The following is a 20,001-nucleotide window of genomic DNA, read 5'->3' on the forward strand; positions in this document are numbered from 1 at the left end:
TGAGACGTTATTAACATGGCAGTCACATGTGCACAGCCCCAGCTCAGCTTCAGGTGTCTGATTGCCTGCGTTGCAGTCCTGACTCCACTACTTTTGAGCCATCTGACCTTGGACAAATTACTAAACCTCTGTCAGCCTCCATATCTTCGTCTGTTAAATGGGGGTATTAAGAGGACCTGCAACTTTCGAGTTGTGAGGATACCTTGTTTTCACATGAAATGATGTATGTGAAGAACACTCAACTCAGCTTTGGGGCTGAAGGAAAATTCAAGGTGGCCAGGTAGGCGAAGAATGTGCTATAAATAGGGCATATGGATGGAGGGGACATATGTAGGGGCAGGATGAAGAAATACAACTCAGTGGTGGGCAAAGGGAGAACAACAGGCAGAGAGGCAAGAACAGAGGAAGTGATAAACTATCACTTTGCTAAGATTTGATAAGAAAGGAAGAGAAAAGTTGGCATATACGAGTCAGGAGTGTGTTAACTCTTGCACACACTCCCTTCTTAACAATAGGCTTGACATCCCTGGGGCTTATCTAAGAAGAAAGGTGAAAAGCAGCAGATACATCCATGAGGGCTCATTCATTCGATTTATTCCAAGGTATCCTCCTCCTTAAAGAGACCACTTACCAGTTCTTTATCCCTCCCCTTAGGCTGAGACAGGTGAGAAGGCATTCATGAAATTGCCCACATGATCATGATGAACAGCTTTCCGGAAAGAGACTTAGATCGGTTACAAAATAAATACTTCTGGAAGGATTACTGCTCCTCCTTGGCTATCAAGGCCACCAGTGCTGCCTGCACCTCTCCCGCCTGGGCTGGGGGCAGCAGACAGTCTCGGATGACGGCCAGAGCCGCCGCCTCTGTCAGGCTGCTGAAGTCCTGGGACGTTTTGACAGGGAGGTGCCCGGCCAGCTCACAGAGGGCAACATTGAAGGCCTCGCCTTCCTTTATCCCAAAGCTGGACTTCCGGGCCCAAAGAATTACTCGGACCCCCGTGAGGGCTGAGGAAGATGATGTCTTTCCAGGTGGAGCCCCCCGGGTCACAAACAAGTTATGTGCAATCTCGTGGTCAGCCAGATAGTCAGTGGCCCGACATACCCTGCTTATCAAGGCTTCCAAGTCGGGCCCTGGCCCGCTTGTGTAAAAGAGGAAGCCAGGAGCTGGGAGGTCCTGGAGCAGATGCAGACGGCCCCCAGGATCCAGGGGTTTGCTTGGGGCCCCCTCCACGGGCAGTCTGTGGGCCAAGTAATAGCCATGCAGGTGGAGGTGGTTCACTGAGGCCAGGCCACCCAGGCTGTTGAAGCCGACTCGGAAGCCTGGGTGTGAGCTCAGCAGCACAGCTTCAACCCCGGCCTGCAGTGCCCCTGGCAGCAGGCGCTGGGGGAGCCCTCGGGTGGGCTCGGGCACCAGCAGCACGTGGCCCCACTCCAAGGGGCTGACATTGATCACCACGAGGATGTCGTCTTGCTGGAGAGCACTGGGGAGATCGGCCTCCCGGTGCAAGCGGAAGAGGACTTCTCCTGGCCGGATCTGGTTGAAGTTAAACTGTTCAGGGTCAAACGCCTGCCTCACGCTCCTGATGTTCTGGGGGCTCCTTCTTTGCACACCTCGCTCCACATTCAGCTGAGCAACAAAACCCACGGCACCAGGAAGGGTTTGGGTCTGCAGCTCCCCCAGACAGTAGCGGAACAGCCCCAGCTCCATCCGCTGCCTCCAGGCCAAGCAGAGGGCAGAGTCAAAGCGAGACAGTGGCAGTGTGTCCAGAAGGCTGGGTCCGCTCCTTGGCCACTGAATCCCTTCTGGCACGAGTTCCTTCTGCCCATAGACAAAGTCAGGAATGCTGTGCCCTCCCCAGTCCTCACTGTTTGGAGGTAGCAAATAGGAAGTTTCATTTGAACCATGTGGAATAGCCATGGGGCTGACCTGAAACCATCATAAGGTGAAAAATACATGATGCTATCCCATTTCCAAAGATTTTATTTTTATTATTTATTTATTTATTTGGCCGTGCCACGCAGCTGGCGGGATATCAGTTCCCTGACCAGGGGCTGAACCTGGGCCATGGCAGTGAAAGCCCCAAATTCTAACCACTAGGCCACCAGGGAATTCTCCTATATTTATTTTCAAATAACCTTTACTTTTTGCTCTGATTATAAAAGTAATATATGCCTCTGGTAAAATATTCTGAAAACACAGAAATCACTCATAATTATCACCTGCAGATTAGCATACATTTTTACTGAATTAAAAATATAAAACAAATTCTCTTTCTAAAAATTATATATATTGAGTAAACTTTCTTAATGGATTAAAAAAATAAAGATAAATTACAACCCTTATTCCAGTGCCCAGGGAAAAATCACAATTTACATTTAGCCTCATTTTCATATGTAGGTGGACCTTGACTTTTTTTTTTTGCCTGTGCCATGTGGCATCTAGGATCTTAGTTCCCCAACCAGGGATCAAACCTGTGCCCCCTGCATTGGGAGTGCGGAGTCTTAACCACTGGACCACAGGGAAGTCCCGGATCTTAATTTTTTAACAAATCTTTAACTGCTGTACATTTAGGTTGCTGCCAATTTCATACTATTATATACAATGTTGTGATGAACATCCTGTGTATCTATCTTTGCAGATGTTTTTATTTTCCTTTAAAATAAAATCTTAGTAGACCACTGGTCAGAGTAGGCTCATGGCTCAGGCTTTTGACAGTGTGTCAAACTGCCCTCCAGAAAACTGCACCAGTGTTCCAGTGCATGAGAATGGCCAAGGTTTCAAAGCTGACCACTCCTTCGTGGGAACAGCTTTTCCACTGTTGTGTAGTGATTCCAAATGGCCATACATAGAACCATTTGGGTGAGGATGGCCCATCATAAGTGCCCTAGGCCAATCCTTTAAGGTAGAAATATAGGTGCCTGTCTTCATCTCCCACTGGGGCCCTGGAGCCCTGTGGACCCAGAAGTGTCAGGGAGATGACCTGCTGTTGGCCCAGATGGGACTTCAGAATGAAGCTTACCTCAGTAGAGTTGCCTCAGTACAAGTTTGGGTACCCTCAGCTCTGCTGGTCCAGAAACTTCATATTAGTAAAACAGAAAAAACAAAGAACATACAAAACAACATATTAAAAGTCAAGCTGAGTTTAATGAGTATAGAGTTTCAGTTTTGTAAGATGAAAAAGTTCTAGAGACTGGCAGCACAACGATGGGAATATACTTAACACTACTGAATTGCACACTTAGAAATGGTTAAGGTGGTAAATCTTATGCGTTTTTTACCACAATAAAAAAATTTTTTTAAACTCGAGCTAAGCATAATATTGACAATAAAACATAAAATCTTTAATTATTCTATTGAAAGTGAGCCCAAGACATTTCTCCAAAGATACACAAATGTCCAACAAGCACATGAAAAGCTGCTCAACATCACTAATTAGGGAAATGCAAATCAAAGTTACAGTAAGATACCACTTAACATCCTTTAGGATGGCTACTATCAAAAACAGAAAATAACATGTGTTGGCAAGGATATGGAGAATTGGAACCCTTGTGCACTGCTGGTGGGAATGTAAAGTGATGCAGCTGCTATGGAAAACAGTACAGCAGCTCCTCAAAATATTAAAAATAGAATTACTATATGATCCAGCAATCCCACTTCTGGGTATATATCCAAAAGAACCAAAAGCAGGGTCTCAAAAAGAGATATCTGTACACCCACTTTCATAGCAGCATTATTCACAATAGCCAAAAGGTGGAAGCAACTTAAGTATCCATCGATAGATAAATGGATAAACAAGATGCAGTATATACAGACAATGGAATGTTATTCAGCCTTAAAAAGCACGAAATGCTGACATATGTTACAACACAGATGGACCTTCAGGACATTATGCTAAGTGAAATAAGCCAGTCACCAAAGGACAAATATTGTGAGTCCACTTATATAAGAGACCTAAAGTGCTCAAATTCATAGAGACAGAAAGTAGAATCGTGGTTCCCAAGGGCTGGCGGGAGGAGAAAATGAGGAATTGTTTGTTGTTTAATGGGCATAGAGTTTCAGTTTTGCAAGAACGAAAGAGGTCTGGAGATTGGCTACCAAACAATGTGAATATATTTAACACTACTGAACTATACACTCAGAAATGGTTAAGGTGTTAAATTTTATGCTATGTGTTTTTTTTTTTAACTTTTGAAGACTGCCATATTTTTTTTAAATAAATAAATAAATTTATTTATTTATATTTGGCTGCGTTGGGTCTTTGTTGGTGAGCACGGGCTTTCTCTAGTTGCGGTGGGCGGGGGCTACTCTTCATTGTGGTACACGGGCTTCTCACTGAAATGGCTTCTCTTGTTGACGAGCATGGACTCTAGGCGAGCGGGCTTCAGTAGTTGTGGCACACGGGCTTCAGTAGTTGTGGCTCACGGGCTCTAGATCACAGGCTCAGTAGTTGTGGCGCATGGGCTTAGTTGCTCCGCGGCATGTGGGATCTTCCCAGACCAGGGCTCAAACCCGTGTCCCCTGCATTGGCAGGCGGATTCTTAACCACTGCGCCACCAGGGAAGTCCCTATGCTACGTGTTTTTTATTTATTTTATTTTTATTTTTTTAAAGCTTAGTGGTATTTTTACGGAGGAATTTTTTTAAATTAATTAATTAATTTATTTTTGGCTGTGTTGGGTCTTCGTTTTCTGTGCGAGGGCTTTCTCTAGTTGTGGCCAGTGGGGGCCACTCTTCATTGCGGTGCACGGGCCTCACTGTCGTGGCCTCTCTTGTTGCAGAGCACAGGCTCCAGACGCGCAGGCTCAGTAGTTGTGGCTCATGGGCCTACTTGCTCTGCGGCATGTGGGACCTTCCCACACCAGGGCTCGAACCCGTGTCCCCTGCATTGGCAGTCAGATTCTAAACCACTGCGCCACCAGGGAAGCCCTGATATGTGTTTTTTTTTTTTTTTTCTGCGGTACGCGGGCCTCTCACTGTTGTGGCCTCTCCCGTTGCGGAGCACAGGCTCTGGACGCGCAGGCTCAGCGGCCATGGCTCATGGGCCCAGCCGCTCCGTGGCATGTGGGATCCTCCCGGACCAGGGCACGAACCTGTGTCCCCTGCGGACCAGGGCATGAACCCGTGTCCCCTGCATTGGCAGGCGGACTCTCAACCACTGTGCCACCAGGGAAGCCCCTGCTACATGTTTTTTAATTACAACTTTTAAAATATCAAGATGGTAAATTTCATGTTATGTATTTTTTGTGTGTGTGTGTGGTACGCAGGCCTCTCACTGTTGTGGCCTCTCCCATTGCGGAGCACAGGCTCCAGACGCACAGGCTCAGCGGCCATGGCTCATGGGCTCAGCTGCCCCGCAGCATGTGGGATCCTCCCGGACCGGGGCACGAACCTGTGTCCCCTGCATCGGCAGGCGGACTCTCAACCACTGCGCCACCAGGGAAGCCCCATGTTATGTATATTTTACCACAACTTGAAAAAATTTAAGTGGGTCTCAAAATAGATTTAAGAAATCCAACCATTTGATGAGCTAAACCTAAGTATTCACTTACTCTCTCATTCACTCATTCATTCATTAATTCATTCAGAATCAATGCCTACGTCATCCCCACTGTTGATACTCTGGGGCCACCTCTTCTGTGCACCCTGCTCCACGTTCAGCTGAGCCACAAAACCCAAGTAGTTATGAAGTAACTGCTGTGTATGAGGCAATGGGGAAATGGTAGCAAATAAAGAGAACAAAGTCCACACATATCCTTATGGAGCTTACATCCCGGGGTGGAGTCAGATGATAAGCAAAAGGAAAATATTAACTACCCGTGGTGATAGCATTTTGTGGGAAATAAACAAGTGATACAACAGAGGGTGACTAAGGGGTGGGATCAGGGCATCCCACTTCTACAAGAGGGCGGGGCAGGGCCCTCTGAAATGACAGCTGAACTAAGACAGGAAGGATGAGAAAAGGCCTACAATGAAGAGCTGAGGAAAGTGTACTCTAAGCAAAGGAAACTGTGTGTACTCTAAGCAAAGGAAATTGTAAGTCCAAGGCCATAAGTCTCGCAGGGCAGGTGGGTGGCCTGTTCAAGGAACAGAAAGGAGGTAGTGTTACTGAGGTATGGCCGACCAAGGGACGGGGCCCCCCCATGAGGCTGGAGAGGAAGGCAGGGGCCAGATTAGCTGCAGGGCCTTATGCCTCATGGTCAGGAACTTGGATTTTATTCTAAACGGAGTAAGAAATCACTGGCAGGTTCTAAGTATAAGGATCGTCTGGTATTTTATAAACTTTTTTCTAACTGTTGTGTGGAAAATAGATTGTAGGGGAGCAAAGGGGAAGCAGAGATCACTTTGGAGGCCACTCTGGTGGCCAGGTGAGCAGTGAGGGCGACTGGACAACACAGATGGCAACAGAGACAAAGGAGCTGGGGATATGGGTCATGTTTTGAAGGCTGAACCAACAGGGCCTGCTGACAGGCTGACTATGGGGACTGACAGAAAAGGAAGAGCTGGGAGTGACTCGGCATCAGGAACTAGGCACTGCAGTGGCATTTACAGAGATGGAGATGCTGGGGAGGTGCGGTGAGAATAGGTTGACTAGAGGAAGGGAGAAACCAAGAGTTCAGTTTTGATTATTGACTCTGAGATGCAGCCTGGGCATCTAAGAAAAGTGGTGTAGGCAGTAGGACAGTCAAACCTGGAGGTTAAGGGTAAGGTCTGGGCTAGATACAAATTTGGAGTAACATTAAAAGCCAGGGGCTAGGACCAAGGACCTAGGGCCAAGATGATACCAAAAGGCTAAAAATATGAGTAAAGACATATCAGTCAATAGAATCAATAGAAGGTGGGTATGGGGCTTCCCTGATGGTACAGTGGTTGAGGGTCCGCCTGCCGACGCAGGGGACGCGGGTTCGTGCCCCGGTCCGGGAAGATCCCACATGCCGCGGAGCGGCTGGGCCCGTGAGCCATGGCCGCTGAGCCTGTGCGTCCGGAGCCTGTGCTCCGCAGCAGGAGAGGCCACAGCAGTGAGAGGCCCGCGTACCGCAAAAAGAAAAAAAAAAAAAAGAAAGTGGGTATGGTTGTATTTATATTCAAGTGAACTAGGAGGCAAAAACAATACCTAGGAATAAAGAGGAATACTTGAAAGTGACAAATCATAGTGACCACACAACAGGACTGAACCTACATAGGAAAACCAGGAGAAAGGGCACACTGTTCGCATGTCTATGTTGTGCGAGGCATGGGTTGGGGGCTTTCCAAGTGCACTCAGGTGACCCTCACAACAAGCCTGTGTAGTCAGTATCATCCTGGCAGGAAAGTGAGAGATGTGGTTTTGGAGGCTGACAAGGTGTTTGAATTCTGGCTCTTCCATTCACTAGGGATGTGACCTTGAGCCCCTAGAACAAAGTCCATTTCCTCACCATGGCCTCCGGGCTCTCAAGGCTTAGCGGTGCCTCCCCCTCTTACCTCCTCCCAGACCACTCTTCCCTTGGCCTACTCTGCTGCTCACTCTTCTTAAACTTGCTCCTGCTCAGGGCCTTGGTGATTTATGTTCTCTCAGCCTAAAATACCCTCCTCCCAGGTATTCTTCACATGCCTGGCTCATTTAGGTCTCAAACATCAAACAACAAATATCACCACGTCAGACAAACCCTGTGTGGCCATCCTATGTAATGTCTCAAGGAAAAGAGGAAGAGGGAAATAATATTACAAGCAGGGAATGAAATGTCTTGGAAAACAAAAAAAAGTTAGAATTCACAAATCCAAGGGAGGGTATTTTAATAAAAAAATGATCAATGAACAAACCTTTGAAAGATCCAACCAAGAAACAAAATAATTGTTTTGTTTAAAAATAGCACTACGAGTTATTTTTAAATCAGCCACTCAGTTTTATCACTGTGTCAAGGGTTGATAGGGCACAGGAAGGACAATACGCTAACCAGACTTACCAGGGACTGCTGGATGACTCAGAATAACTATTTAATAATTTATGGACTTCCCTGGTGGCACAGTGGTTAAGAATCCACCTGCCAATGCAGGGGACACGGGTTCGAGCCCTGGTCCGGGAACATCCCACATGCCATGGAGCAACGAAGCCTGTGCGCCACAACTACTGAGCCTGCACTCTAGAGCCCATAAGCCACAATTACTGAGGCCCACACGCCTAGAGCCCGAGCTCCGCAACGAGAGAAGCCACCACAATGAGAAGCCCGTGCACTGCAATGAAGACCCAAGGCAACCAAAAATAAATAAATAAACAAATTTGTATTAAAAAAATTATACCTCATTAAAGCTGAAAACAAACAACAATAAAAGATAATTAACCTCGGAGCATGCCTCCTCAGCTTCTGGAAGTTCCATGACTGGCAGCGAACGCTGGTGCGAGACCAGCCTACCAGGGAGAGAATCTGCAGAGACATATATACATGGAAGCCACCTGCCATGTGTAAGGTACCTTATGGAAAGACTCAAATGGCAAAGAACTGATTGAGACTTCCAGCCAACAAGCAGTGAGGAAGTGACCTGCTCAGTCCACTAGCTTGTGAGGAGCTGGCTCCTGCCAACAACAGGCTAGCAGAGAAACGTGGCTGTGAATGGAGGGAAGGAAATGCTGTCAAAGCTTCAGAACTGGAAGTTTCAGACATGGATCAGAGAGTACCTTCAAGATGGTGGAGGAGTAAGACATGGAGATCACCTTCATCCCCACAAATACATCAAAAGTACATCTACGTGTGGAACAACTCCTACAGAACACCTACTGAATGCTGGCAGAAGACCTCAGACTTCCCAAAAGGCAAAAAACTCCCCACGTACCTGGCCATGTGGTAGAAAGGGTCTTGGTGCTCCGGCCGGCTACCAGGCCGGAGCCTCTGAGGTGGGAGAGCCGAGTTTGGGACGCTAGACCACCAGAGACCTCCTGGCCCCATGTAATATCAATCGGCGAGAGCTCTCCCAGAGAACTTCATCTCAACACTAACACCCAGATCCACTGAACGACTAGCAAGTTCCAGTGCTGGACACCCCATGCCAAACAACTAGACAGGAACACAACCCCACCCATTAGCAGAGAGGCTGCCTAAAATCATACTAAGTTCACAGACACCCCAAAACACAACACTGGACGTGGTCCTGCTCACCAGAAGGACAAGATCCAACCTCATCCACCAGTCCCCCCCCACAAGGAAGCCTACACAACCCACTGAACCAACCTTACCCACTGGGGGCAGACACCAAAAACAACAGGAACTACGAACATGCAACCTGCGAAAAGGAGACCCTAAACACAGTAAGTTAAGCAAAATGAAAAGACAGAGAAATACGCAGCAGATGAAGGAGCAAGGTAAGAACCCACCAGACCAAACAAATGAAGAGGAAACAGGCAATTTACCTGAAAAAGAATTCAGAGTCATGATAGTAAAGATGATCCAAAATCTTGGAAATAGAATGGAGAAAATACAAGAAACATTTAACAAGGACCTAGAAGAACTAAAGAGCACACAAACAATGATGAACACCACAAAAAATGAAATAAAAAATTCTCTACAAGGAATCAATAGCAGAATAACTGAGGCAGAAGAATGGATAAGTGACCTGGAAGATAAAATAGTGGAAATAACTACCACAGAGCAGAATAAAGAAAAAAGAATGAAAAGAATTGAGGACAGTCTCAGAGGCCTCTGGGACAACATTAAACGCACCAATATTAGAATTACAGGGGTCCCAGAAGAAGAAGAGAAAAAGAAAGGGTCTGAGAAAATATTTGAAGAGATTATAGTTGAAAACGTCCCTAATATGGGAAAGGAAAGAGTCAATCAAGTCCAGGAAGCGCAGAGAGTCCCATACAGGATAAATCCAAGGAGAAACATGCCAAGACACATATAAATCAAACTATCAAAAATTAAATACAAAGAAAAAATATTAAAAGCAGCAAGGGAAAAGCAACAAATAACAGAAGGGAATCTCCATAAAGTTAACAGCTGATCTTTTAGCAGAAACTCTGCAAACCAGAAGGGAGTGGCAGGACATATTTAAAGTGATGAAAGGGAAAAACCTACAACCAAGATTACTCTACCCAGCAAGGATCTCATTCAGATTCGACAGAGAAATTAAAACCTTTACACTGGGCTTCCCTGGTGGCGCAGTGGTTGAGAGTCCACCTGCTGATGCAGGGGACGTGGGTTCGTGCCCCGGTCTGGGAAGATCCCACATGCCGCGGAGCGGCTGGACCCGTGAGCCATGGCCGCTGAGCCTGCGCGTTCGGAGCCTGTGCTCCGCAACGGGAGAGGCCACAACAGTGACAGGCCTGCGAACCCAAAAAAAAACCTTTACAGACGAGCAAAAGCTAAGAGAATTCAGCACCACCAAACCAGCTTTAAAACAAATGCTAAAGGAACTTCTCTAGGCAGGAAACACAAGAGAAGGAAAAGACCTACAATAACAAACCCAAAACAATTGAGAAAATGGTAATAGGAACATACATATCGATAATTACCTTAAATGTAAATGGATTAAATGCTCCAACCAAAAGACACAGACTGGCTGAATGGATACAAAAATAAGACCCGTACATATGCTGTCTACAAGAGACCCACTTCAGACCCAGGGACACATACAGACTGAAAGTGAGGGAATGGAAAAAGATATTCCATGCAAATGGAAATCAAAAGAAAGCTGGAGTAGCAATTCTCATATTAGACAAAACAGACTTTAAAATAAAGACTATTACAAGAGACAAAGAAGGACACTACATAATGATCAAGGGATCAATCCAAGAAGAAGATATAACAATTGTAAATATTTACGCACCCAACATAGGAGCACCTCAATACATAAGGCAAATCTAACAGTCATAAAAGGGGAAATTGACAGTAACACAAAAATAGTAGGGGACTTTAACACCCCACTTTCACCAATGGACACATCAGTCAAAATGAAAATAAATAAGGAAACACAAGTTTTAAATGATACATTAAACAAGATGGACTTAATTGATATTTATAGGACATTCCATCCAAAAACAACAGAATACACTTTCTTCTCAAGTGCTCATGGAACATTCTCTAGGATAGATCATATCTTGGGTCACAAATCAAGTCTTGGTACATTTAAGAAAACTGAAATCGTATCTATCAAGCATCTTTTCTGACCACAATGCTATGAGACTAGATATCAATTACAGGAAAAAACTGTAAAAAATACAAACACATGGAGGTTAAACAATACTAAATAACCAAGAAATCACTGAAGAAATCAGAGGAAATCAAAAAATACCTAGAAACAAATGACAATGGAAACGTGACAACCCAAAACCTATGGGATGCAGCAAAAGCAGTTTTAAGAGGGAAGTTTACAGCAATACAATCCTACCTCAAGAAACAAGAAAAATCTCAAATAAACAACCTAACCTTACACTTAAAGCAATTAGAGAAAGAAGAACAAAAAAACCCCCAAAGTTAGCAAAAGGAAAGAAATCATAAAGATCAGATCAGAAATAAAGGAAAAAGAAATAAAGGAAATGACAGCAAAGATCAATGAAAGTAAAAGCTGGTTCTTTGAGAAGATAAACAAAACTGATAAACCATTAGCCAGACTCATCAAGAAAAAAAGGGAGAAGACTCAAATCAACAGAATTAGAAATGAAAAAGGAGAAGTAACAACTGACACTGCAGAAATACAAAGGATCATGAGAGATCACTACAAGCAACTATATGCCAATAAAATGGACAACCTGGAAGAACTGGACAAATTCTTAGAAAAGCACAACCTTCCAAGAGTGAACCAGGAAGAAATAGAAAATATAAACAGACCAATCACAAGCACTGAAATTGAGACTGTGATTAAAAATTTTCCAACAAACAAAAGTGCAGGACCAGATGGATTCACAGGTGAATTCTATCAAACATATAGAGAAGAGCTAACACTTATCCTTCTAAAACTCTTCCAAAGTATAGCAAAGGGAGGAACACTCCCAAACTCATTCTACGAGGCCACCATCACCCTGATACCAAAACCAGACAAAGATGTCACAAAAAAAGAAAACTACAGGTCAATATCACTGGTGAACACAGATGCAAAAATCCTCAACAAAATACTAGCAAACAGAATCCAGCAGTACATTAAAAGGATCATACACCATGATCAAGTGGGGTTTATCCCAGGAATGCAAGGATTCTTCAGTATATGCAAATCAATCAATGTGATACACCATATTAATAAACTGAAGGATAAAAACCATATGATAATCTCAACAGATGCAGAAAAAGCTAATGACAAAATTCAATACCCATTTATGATAAAAACTCTCCAGAAAGTAGGCACAGAGGGAACTTACCTCAACATAATAAAGGCCATATATGACAAACGCACAGCCAACATTGTTCTCAATGGTGAAAAACTGAAACCATTTTCACTAAGATCAGGAACAAGACAAGGTTGCCCACTTTCACTACTAGTATTCAACATAGTTTTGGAAGTTTTAGCCACAGCAATCAGAGAAGAAAAAGAAATAAAAGGAATCCAAATTGGAAAAGAAAAAGTAAAACTGTCACTGTTTGCAGATGACATGATACTTTACATAGAGAATCCTTAAGATGCTACCAGAAAACTACTAGAGCTAATCAATGAATTTGGTAAAGTGGCAGGATACAAAATTAATGCACAGAAATCTCTTGCATTCCTATACATTAACAACAAAAGATCAGAAAGAGAAATTAAGTAAACACTCCCATTTACCACTGCAACAAAAAGAATAAAATACCTAGGAATAAACCTACCTAAGGAGACAAAAAACTATAAGACACTGATGAAAGAAATTAAAGATGATACAAACAGATGGAGAGATATACCATGTTCTTGGATTGGACGAATCAACACTGTGAAAATGGCTATACTACCCAAAGCAATCTACAGATTCAATGCAATCCCTATCAAACTACCAATGGCATTTTTCACAGAACTAGAACAAAAAATTTCACAATTTGTATGGAAACACAAAAGACCCTGAAAAGCCAAAGCAATCTTGAGAAAGAAAAATGGAGCTGGAGGAATCAGGGTCCCTGACTTCAGATTATACTACAAAGCTACAGTAATCAAGACAGTATGGTACTGGCACAAAAACAAAAATATACATCAATGGAACAGGATAGAACAGGAACAGGATAGAAAGGACAGAATGGAACAGGATAGAAAGCCCAGAGATAAACTCATGCACATATGGTCACCTTATCTTTGATAAAGGAGGCAAGAATATACAATGGAGAAAAGACAGTCTCTTCAATAAGTGGTCCTGGGAAAACTGGACAACTACATGTAAAAGAATGAAATTAGAACACTTCCTAACACCATACACAAAAATAGCCTCAAGTAGATTAAAGACCTAAATATAAGGCCAGACACTATAAAACTCTTAGGGGAAAATACAGGCAGAACACTCTATGACATAAATCATAGCAAGATCCTTTTTGACCCATCCCCTAGAGAAATGGAAGTAAAAACAAAAATAAACATATGAAACCTAACGAAACTTAAAAGCTTATGCACAGCAAGGGAAACCATAAACAAGACAAAAAGACAGCCCTCAGAATGGGAGAAAATATTTGCAAGTGAAGCAACTGACAAAGGATTAATCTCCAAAATATACAAGCAGCTCATGCAGCTCAGTATCAAAAAAACAAACAACCCAATGCAAAAATGGGCAGAAGACCTAAACAGACATTTCTCCAAAGAAGATATACAGATTGCCAACAAACACATGAAAGGATGCTCAATATCACTAATCATTAGAGAAATGCAAATCAAACTACAATGAGGTATCACCTCACAAGGGTCAGAATGGCCATCATCAAAAATCTACAGAGAAGAAGGTGAAGGCCTCCAAGAAGAAGAAACGCTCCAAGGCCAAAGCTGAGAGGGAAGCATCCCCTGCGGACCTTCCCATTGACCTGAACGAGCCCACGTACTGTCTGTGCAATCAGGTCTCCTATGGAGAGATGATCGGCTGTGACAATGACGAGTGCCCCATCGAGTGGTTCCACTTCTCCTGCGTGGGGCTGAACCATAAACCCAAGGGCAAGTGGTACTGCCCCAAATGTTGAGGGGAGAACGAGAAGACCATGGACAAGGCCCTGGAGAAGTCCAAAAAGGAGTGGGCCTACAACAGGTAGTGGCGGGCCTGGCTGGACCGAGGCGAGCAGGGCGAGCTGTGTATTTATTGCATCGCCACCTGGATGGGCGCAGGGACTGCACGTGTAGCCTTCTGAAGACTGTTGGATGAGGAGCTGTTCCTCTCGTGGGATGACCAGGGTTCTCTTTGCTTTTCCGTTGGTGCACATGTGTAATGAGAGAGTGGTCTATGGATCAGCATTTTAGAAACTGCAAATATAGGTTTGAATTAAGAAAACAAACAAACAAACAAACAATAAATGCTGGAGAGGGTGTGGAGAAAAGGGAACCCTCTTGCACTGCTGGTGGGAATGTAAATTGATACAGCCACTATGGAGAACAGTATGGAGGTTCCTTAAAAAACTAAATAGAACTACCATATGACCCAGCAATCCCACTACTGGGCAAATACCGAGACAACCATAATTCAAAAGGAGTCATGTACCACAATGTTCACTGCAGCACTATTTACAATAGCCACGACATGGAAAGCAACCTAAGTGTCCATTGATGGATGAATGGATAAAGAAGATGTGGCATGGGCTTCCCTGGTGGCACAGTGGTTAGGAGTCCACCTGCCAATGCAGGGGACATGGGTTCATGCCCTGGTCTGGGAAGATCCCACATGCCACAGAGCAACTAAGCCTGTGCGTCACAACTACTGAGCCTGCGCTCTAGAGCCCACGAGCCACAGCTACTGAGCCCACGTGGCACAACTACTGAAGCCTGTGCACCTAGAGCCCGTGCTCCGCAACAAGAGAAGTTACCACAGCGAGAAGGCCACGCACCACAACGAAGAGTAGCCCCCGCTCGCCACCACTAGAGAAAGCCCGTGCACAGCAACAAAGGAGCCAATGCAGCCAAAAATAAAAAAAATCAATAAATTAAAAAAAAAGTTGGGCACATATACACAATGGAATATTACCCATAAAAAGAAACGAAATTGAGTTATTTGTAGTGAGGTGGGTGGACTTAGAGTCTTTTATCAGAGTGAAGTAAGTCAGAAAGAGAAAAACAAATACCATATGCTGATACATATATATAGAATCTCAAAAAAAAATGGTTCTGAAGAACCTAGGGGCAGGACAGGAATAAAGACATAAACGTAAAGAATGGACTTGAGGACACGGGGAGGGGGAAGGGTAAGATGGGACGAAGTGAGAGAGTGGCATGGACATATATGCACTACCAAATGTAAAACAGATAGCTAGTGGGAAGCAGCCGCATCGCACAGGGAGATCAGCTCGGTGTTTTGTGACCACCTAGAGGAGTGGGATAGGGAGGGTGGGAGGGAGACGCAAGAGGGAGGGGATATGGGGATATATGTATACGTATAGCTGATTCACTTTGTTATACAGCAGCAACTAACACAACAATGTAAAGCAATTATACTCCAATAAAGATGTGGAAAAAAAAATTAACCGCACCTCCACCTCCTCCACGCAGTAGCTTGTGATCCTCACCTTTTGGAACAGTGTAGGTTAATTCATTCATGCATACATCCAATAAATATTGAGAGCCTACCATGTGTCAAGCATTGTCCTAGGAGTTGAGAGGGGACAAGAGCAAACAGGTCAGCTTCGATCCCTGCCTCCCCCAGCATGCAGTCTGGACGCAGGGTGGGGTCAGAGGACAGCACGTAGGCTGGAATGAGTACAGCAGGGCGGATTCTTGAAAAGAGCCTTAGACTGGAGAGACGGCTTTGTAAATGACCGAGTCTAGACAAGTCACTGAACTCCCCTGAGCCTCTGCATTTCCAAATTTGTAAAACGGTAACTTACCTTAAAGAACTGTTGTAAGAACTGAAGCTATGCAGAGCGCTTCAGTGGGCCCTCAGTAAACGGCCTCAGTAGGCAGAAAGGTTATGGTTATTTCTGGAGAGGTGGTATGAGGGTTGCAACACGTACGGCAGGTGCTCGGTGGTAACGTCTGGGTGGAAGAGCCCTCGTTGGGCAGAGGGGCAGCCGACCGCCTCGGGCCACTCAGCGAGTCACAAGGTTTCTCGGTTACCCTTTGCTCCAAACACTTCCCTAGTGCCCCTTACCGGTCTCCACACAAAGCCGCCCCGTCCCCCCCGCCACGCAATGCAGGTGAGGCAAACACGCTCGCCTTCCCCCGAAATCCTGCCGGGGCCATAGCGAGGTCGTGGCACCCTTAACGCCTGCGCAAGCTGCACGCAGGTACGCGGCGCGGCCCGTCCCGCCCATCCAGGAGGCGGGGTCGTGCGGCCTGGGCTCCGCCCTGGAACGTCCGGCCCCGCCGCGGGCCCCGCCTCCAGCTCGCCGGGAACTGCCTAGAGCCGGGATCCAGCTGGCTGAACCGGGCGGGGAGCGCCTGGGAACTTTAAAGGAGGGGGCGGGCCTGGGGGCGGTAGCCGCAGGAGCGGTTGCCGCGGGGACTGGGCGGTGACGCGGCCCGAGGGCGGAAGTGAGAAAGTTACCGGCGTCCCGAGAGGAGTTGGCGGAGCGGTACGGGCGGCGCGGCAATGGGGGGCTCGGGCAGTCGCCTGTCCAAGGAGCTGCTGGTCGAGTACCAGGTGCGTGAGACGCCAGTTCCCAGGGAGTTTGCGCGCGGCCCTGCGCTCGGGCGGTTGGGGGCGTCCCCGAGCGGCGGCAGGGCAGCGGCCGCGGCCTCTGGCCTCGGGCCGCCCGCTGACCCCCTGTCTTGTTTTGCCTTCCAGGACTTGACGTTCCTGACCAAACAGGAGATCCTCCTGTAAGTGCTGTCTCGAACCTCACCTCCGGGATCTTCTAGGGACGATTTCGGGGGTGGGGGGCGGGGGGAGGCTCTGTCTTACAGGTGGGCAAACTGAGGCCCCGCCAGAGGGAGCGGCAGGGGCCTGCCCGAGGTCAGGAGCTGAGCCCCGGAACTGGAGTGCAGGGCCCTGGGCGCTAGGCTGTGCCCTCTTCCCGGCACGACCTCCCCGCTGGCGCCGGCGGCCGCAGCTGTGCACCGTGGAGTCACCTCGCAGCTTCCAGCCAAAGTTGGGCGCTCTTTGACCTCGCTCTACTGGCTTCTGCATAACCGAAGTTCCTGCTCCAGTCCGGCAGGGGCTGCTGTAGTTCTGGGCTGCTTTACCTACTTGGGGAGCCTGGCTCCTCCTTTACCTGAATAATACAGTAACCGTTAACGCTTATTGAGCACTTGCCATGTGCCAGGCTGTGCTACGAGGTTGTCTACATTACCTAATTTAACCCTCACGACGGAGGTATGGGGACAATGAAACAGTTTGATAATTTGCCTAAGACTGAGTAGGAGAATTTGAACTGGGACTGGAACCCCCTTCCTAGCCGTGGGCAAGCTTTATGTGGCCAGGGCACTTGAGTGAGAAGATTACTGAGCTTCTCTGGGCAAAAGTAATCCCAGTGGGAATGAGATGGTGCCTAAGGAGGAGATAGTTCAGGGTAGCTGCTTTGAGGAGCAGCAGGAGATTCCTGAAATGAAATGAGAATGAGATTTCAGTTCAGCTCTTTTCATTTGTTCTTCAGGGCCAACTTCTGGCTCCTTCCCAGACCTCTCTGTCCCTCAGGAGGTCTAGAACCAGGGCCCAGTGCCTGGCACACAGTGGGCCCACAGTCAATACCCATTGCAAGAATGGACTCCCAGCCTATATTGTCTTGTGATACATCTCCTCTTGGCTTATGCCTGAGACTCAGACATACTGTGTGTGTGGCTTAGCTCCTCACCTGGTTTATAATGGGTAGCAAGGCAAGGAGTGGGGATGTAATACACTCAGGAAGGGACAACAACAGGTTCCCCTCCTTCTGCCAGAGCCCACAGGCGGTTTTGTGAGCTTCTTCCCCAGGAGCACCGGAGTGTGGAGGAGTCACTGCAGGCACGAGTGTCCTTGGAGCAGATCCTCAGCCTTCCAGAGCTCAAGGTGCCAGCCCCCCAGCCTCCCTCTGCTACTCCTTTTGAGATCATGTGGTCACTGGTCCCCATTCTAGTTTTTTCCCTTTTTAGCCCTGATTTCCTGGGGGCTAGGGCTTTACCAAAATCATCCAAGAGAATTATATAGAAGGGTGTTGTGCAACCTGGGATTCTCAGACATATTCTTGGAGGTTCAAACAAGTTTTATCCTTTAAGAGGAGTTGAATTACCTTATTAAAGCTTGAGAAACCCTGTTCCAGAGGCTGATTGCTCTCCATAGGGCTGCTGTGAAAATTGCTATGCAAAGTGCCTGGCCTAGTGCCTGTAACACGGTAAGTGCTCAGTGAAATGTTTTGTGTTTTAAAATAACCAGCCCATCTTGTCCTCTTTGCTTAGGATGCCTTCCTCTTCCTTCTGTGCTCCCAGGCCTGCCTTTGGGTTAAGCTCTGACTCCTGGGAAGCCATCCCCAGCTGGGTCATTGGTCCTCCTGAGCTCCGTGCTGGCCCCAAAGCACTGATCGTTCTCCCCTCGAGAGCCTGAACTGTTCCCTCCAGTTTCCCAGTGGGGTTTGAGTGTGTGACTTGGGCTGCATCCTGTGGCATTCATAGAGGGCTTTCTTGCCTAGGCCAACCCCTTCAAGGAGCGAATCTGCAGGGTCTTCTCCACTTCCCCAACCAGAGACAGCCTGAGCTTTGAGGACTTCTTGGACCTCCTCAGTGTATTCAGTGACACAGCCACCCCAGACATCAAGTCCCACTATGCCTTCCGCATCTTCGGTAAGAACCAGGGGCCGGGTGGAACACCACCCCTTCCAACATGGTCTTCGTGGGGGTACTGCTTGGGAGCTGGGGGTCAGGAGCTTGGAGCTCATCCTGACCACGTCCTTTCTGGCTTCCTGCGTCTGCTTTCTAGATTTTGATGATGACGGAACCTTGAACAGAGAAGACCTGAGCCAGCTCGTGAACTGCCTCACGGGAGAGGGGGAGGACACACGGCTCAGTGCCTCAGAGATGAAGCAGCTCATCGACAATGTGAGCAACGGGGCCGGGCTCGGCTGGGCCGGGCCGGGGAGCAGGAGGGAAGGGTTGGGCTTTGGCCTGAAGCTTTCCCTTTCCCAGATCCTAGAAGAGTCTGACATTGATAGGGATGGGACCATCAATCTTTCTGAATTCCAGCATGTCATCTCCCGCTCACCAGACTTTGCCAGGTATGACTGTGGTGCTCATTTGTTGCACTGAGTCTGCGACGTTATTATGGGAGGCGGTACCTGGGGTTAGAGAAAGCCTCCTGCTTCCTCTGAATGTAGTAGAGTAGCTCTTCTTCTAGAGGGGACTCACAGATAAGGGACACAGCCCATTCCAAAGGGTCTTAGGGGAGAGGTAGGGAAGTTTGGGTTTAGTCCCTACCTTCCTCTGCCAGCAGAAAACCCAATGCATTCTTCTTTTGTTCAGCTCCTTTAAGATTGTCCTGTGACAGGAGCCACAGCATGTGTCCCAGCACCCTGTCGAAGAAACTTTCCACTGCTGAGCCACGGCCAAGGTTACCCCTGTGTTGCCAGGGCCGGCCAAGCTGGCCCAGCCTGGAGGTGGCACTGCGGAGTCTTGCTTGGGACAGGGGAGGGTCCTCCATGTCAAGGCTTCTCCCCTTCTCACTGTCACTGTCATCGCTGTTTGTGTTTCTGCTAGTCAATAATAAAGGTTTAGAAGTTTTGGGCCTTTGTGTGACACTAGAAACGCTGGCATGAGGAAGGAGTGGACTTCTAGGAGCCTTTGGTCACGCTGGGACTAAGGATCTAAAGCGGACAGCAGGAAGTCAGGCTGTACCCCGCGCTTCCCACCCCTCGTGAGGGTGTGAGTATGAAGGGTAACATGAGGGGTGGAACTCTTCTGTGTCCTGATTTGTGGTGGTGGTTACATGATTTTATACATGTGTTAAAACTTGCAGAACTGTGTACTAAAAGAAAAAAGTTAGTTTTACTG

At 46.9% G+C, this 20,001-nt stretch overlaps 2 protein-coding genes across 6 annotated transcripts; one reads left to right on the forward strand and one right to left on the reverse strand.

Moving 5' to 3' along the window:
- Positions 1–498: 498 nt before the first annotated feature.
- GDPGP1 (GDP-D-glucose phosphorylase 1) lies at positions 499–16,304 on the reverse strand. Of its 5 annotated transcripts, none has more exons than XM_060005417.1 (4): positions 15,933–16,304; positions 15,615–15,693; positions 3,021–3,077; positions 499–1,927 (listed from the first exon to the last, which is right to left on the reverse strand). In XM_060005417.1, the coding sequence occupies exon 4, from the start codon at positions 1,916–1,918 to the stop codon at positions 761–763; it is 1,158 nt and encodes a 385-aa protein (XP_059861400.1). In that variant the 5' UTR covers positions 1,919–1,927; positions 3,021–3,077; positions 15,615–15,693; positions 15,933–16,304; the 3' UTR covers positions 499–760. The 5 variants fall into 5 exon arrangements, with proteins under 5 accessions (XP_059861400.1, XP_059861399.1, XP_059861402.1 ...); XM_060005416.1 differs by having other exon boundaries at positions 15,579–15,693; XM_060005420.1 differs by having other exon boundaries at positions 500–1,816; positions 15,579–15,693.
- A 242-nt stretch (positions 16,305–16,546) lies between these two features.
- On the forward strand, positions 16,547–19,819 carry CIB1 (calcium and integrin binding 1). The gene is made up of 7 exons (XM_060005423.1): positions 16,547–16,687; positions 16,832–16,866; positions 17,923–18,031; positions 18,648–18,798; positions 18,935–19,053; positions 19,141–19,229; positions 19,474–19,819. Exons 1-7 carry the CDS (start codon positions 16,637–16,639, stop codon positions 19,493–19,495), a joined length of 576 nt encoding a protein of 191 aa, XP_059861406.1. The 5' UTR covers positions 16,547–16,636; the 3' UTR covers positions 19,496–19,819.
- Positions 19,820–20,001: the final 182 nt, after the last annotated feature.

The sequence above is a fragment of the Delphinus delphis genome, chromosome 2 (genome assembly GCF_949987515.2).
Source record: "Delphinus delphis chromosome 2, mDelDel1.2, whole genome shotgun sequence".
NCBI classification, from domain to species: Eukaryota; Metazoa; Chordata; class Mammalia; order Artiodactyla; family Delphinidae; genus Delphinus; species Delphinus delphis.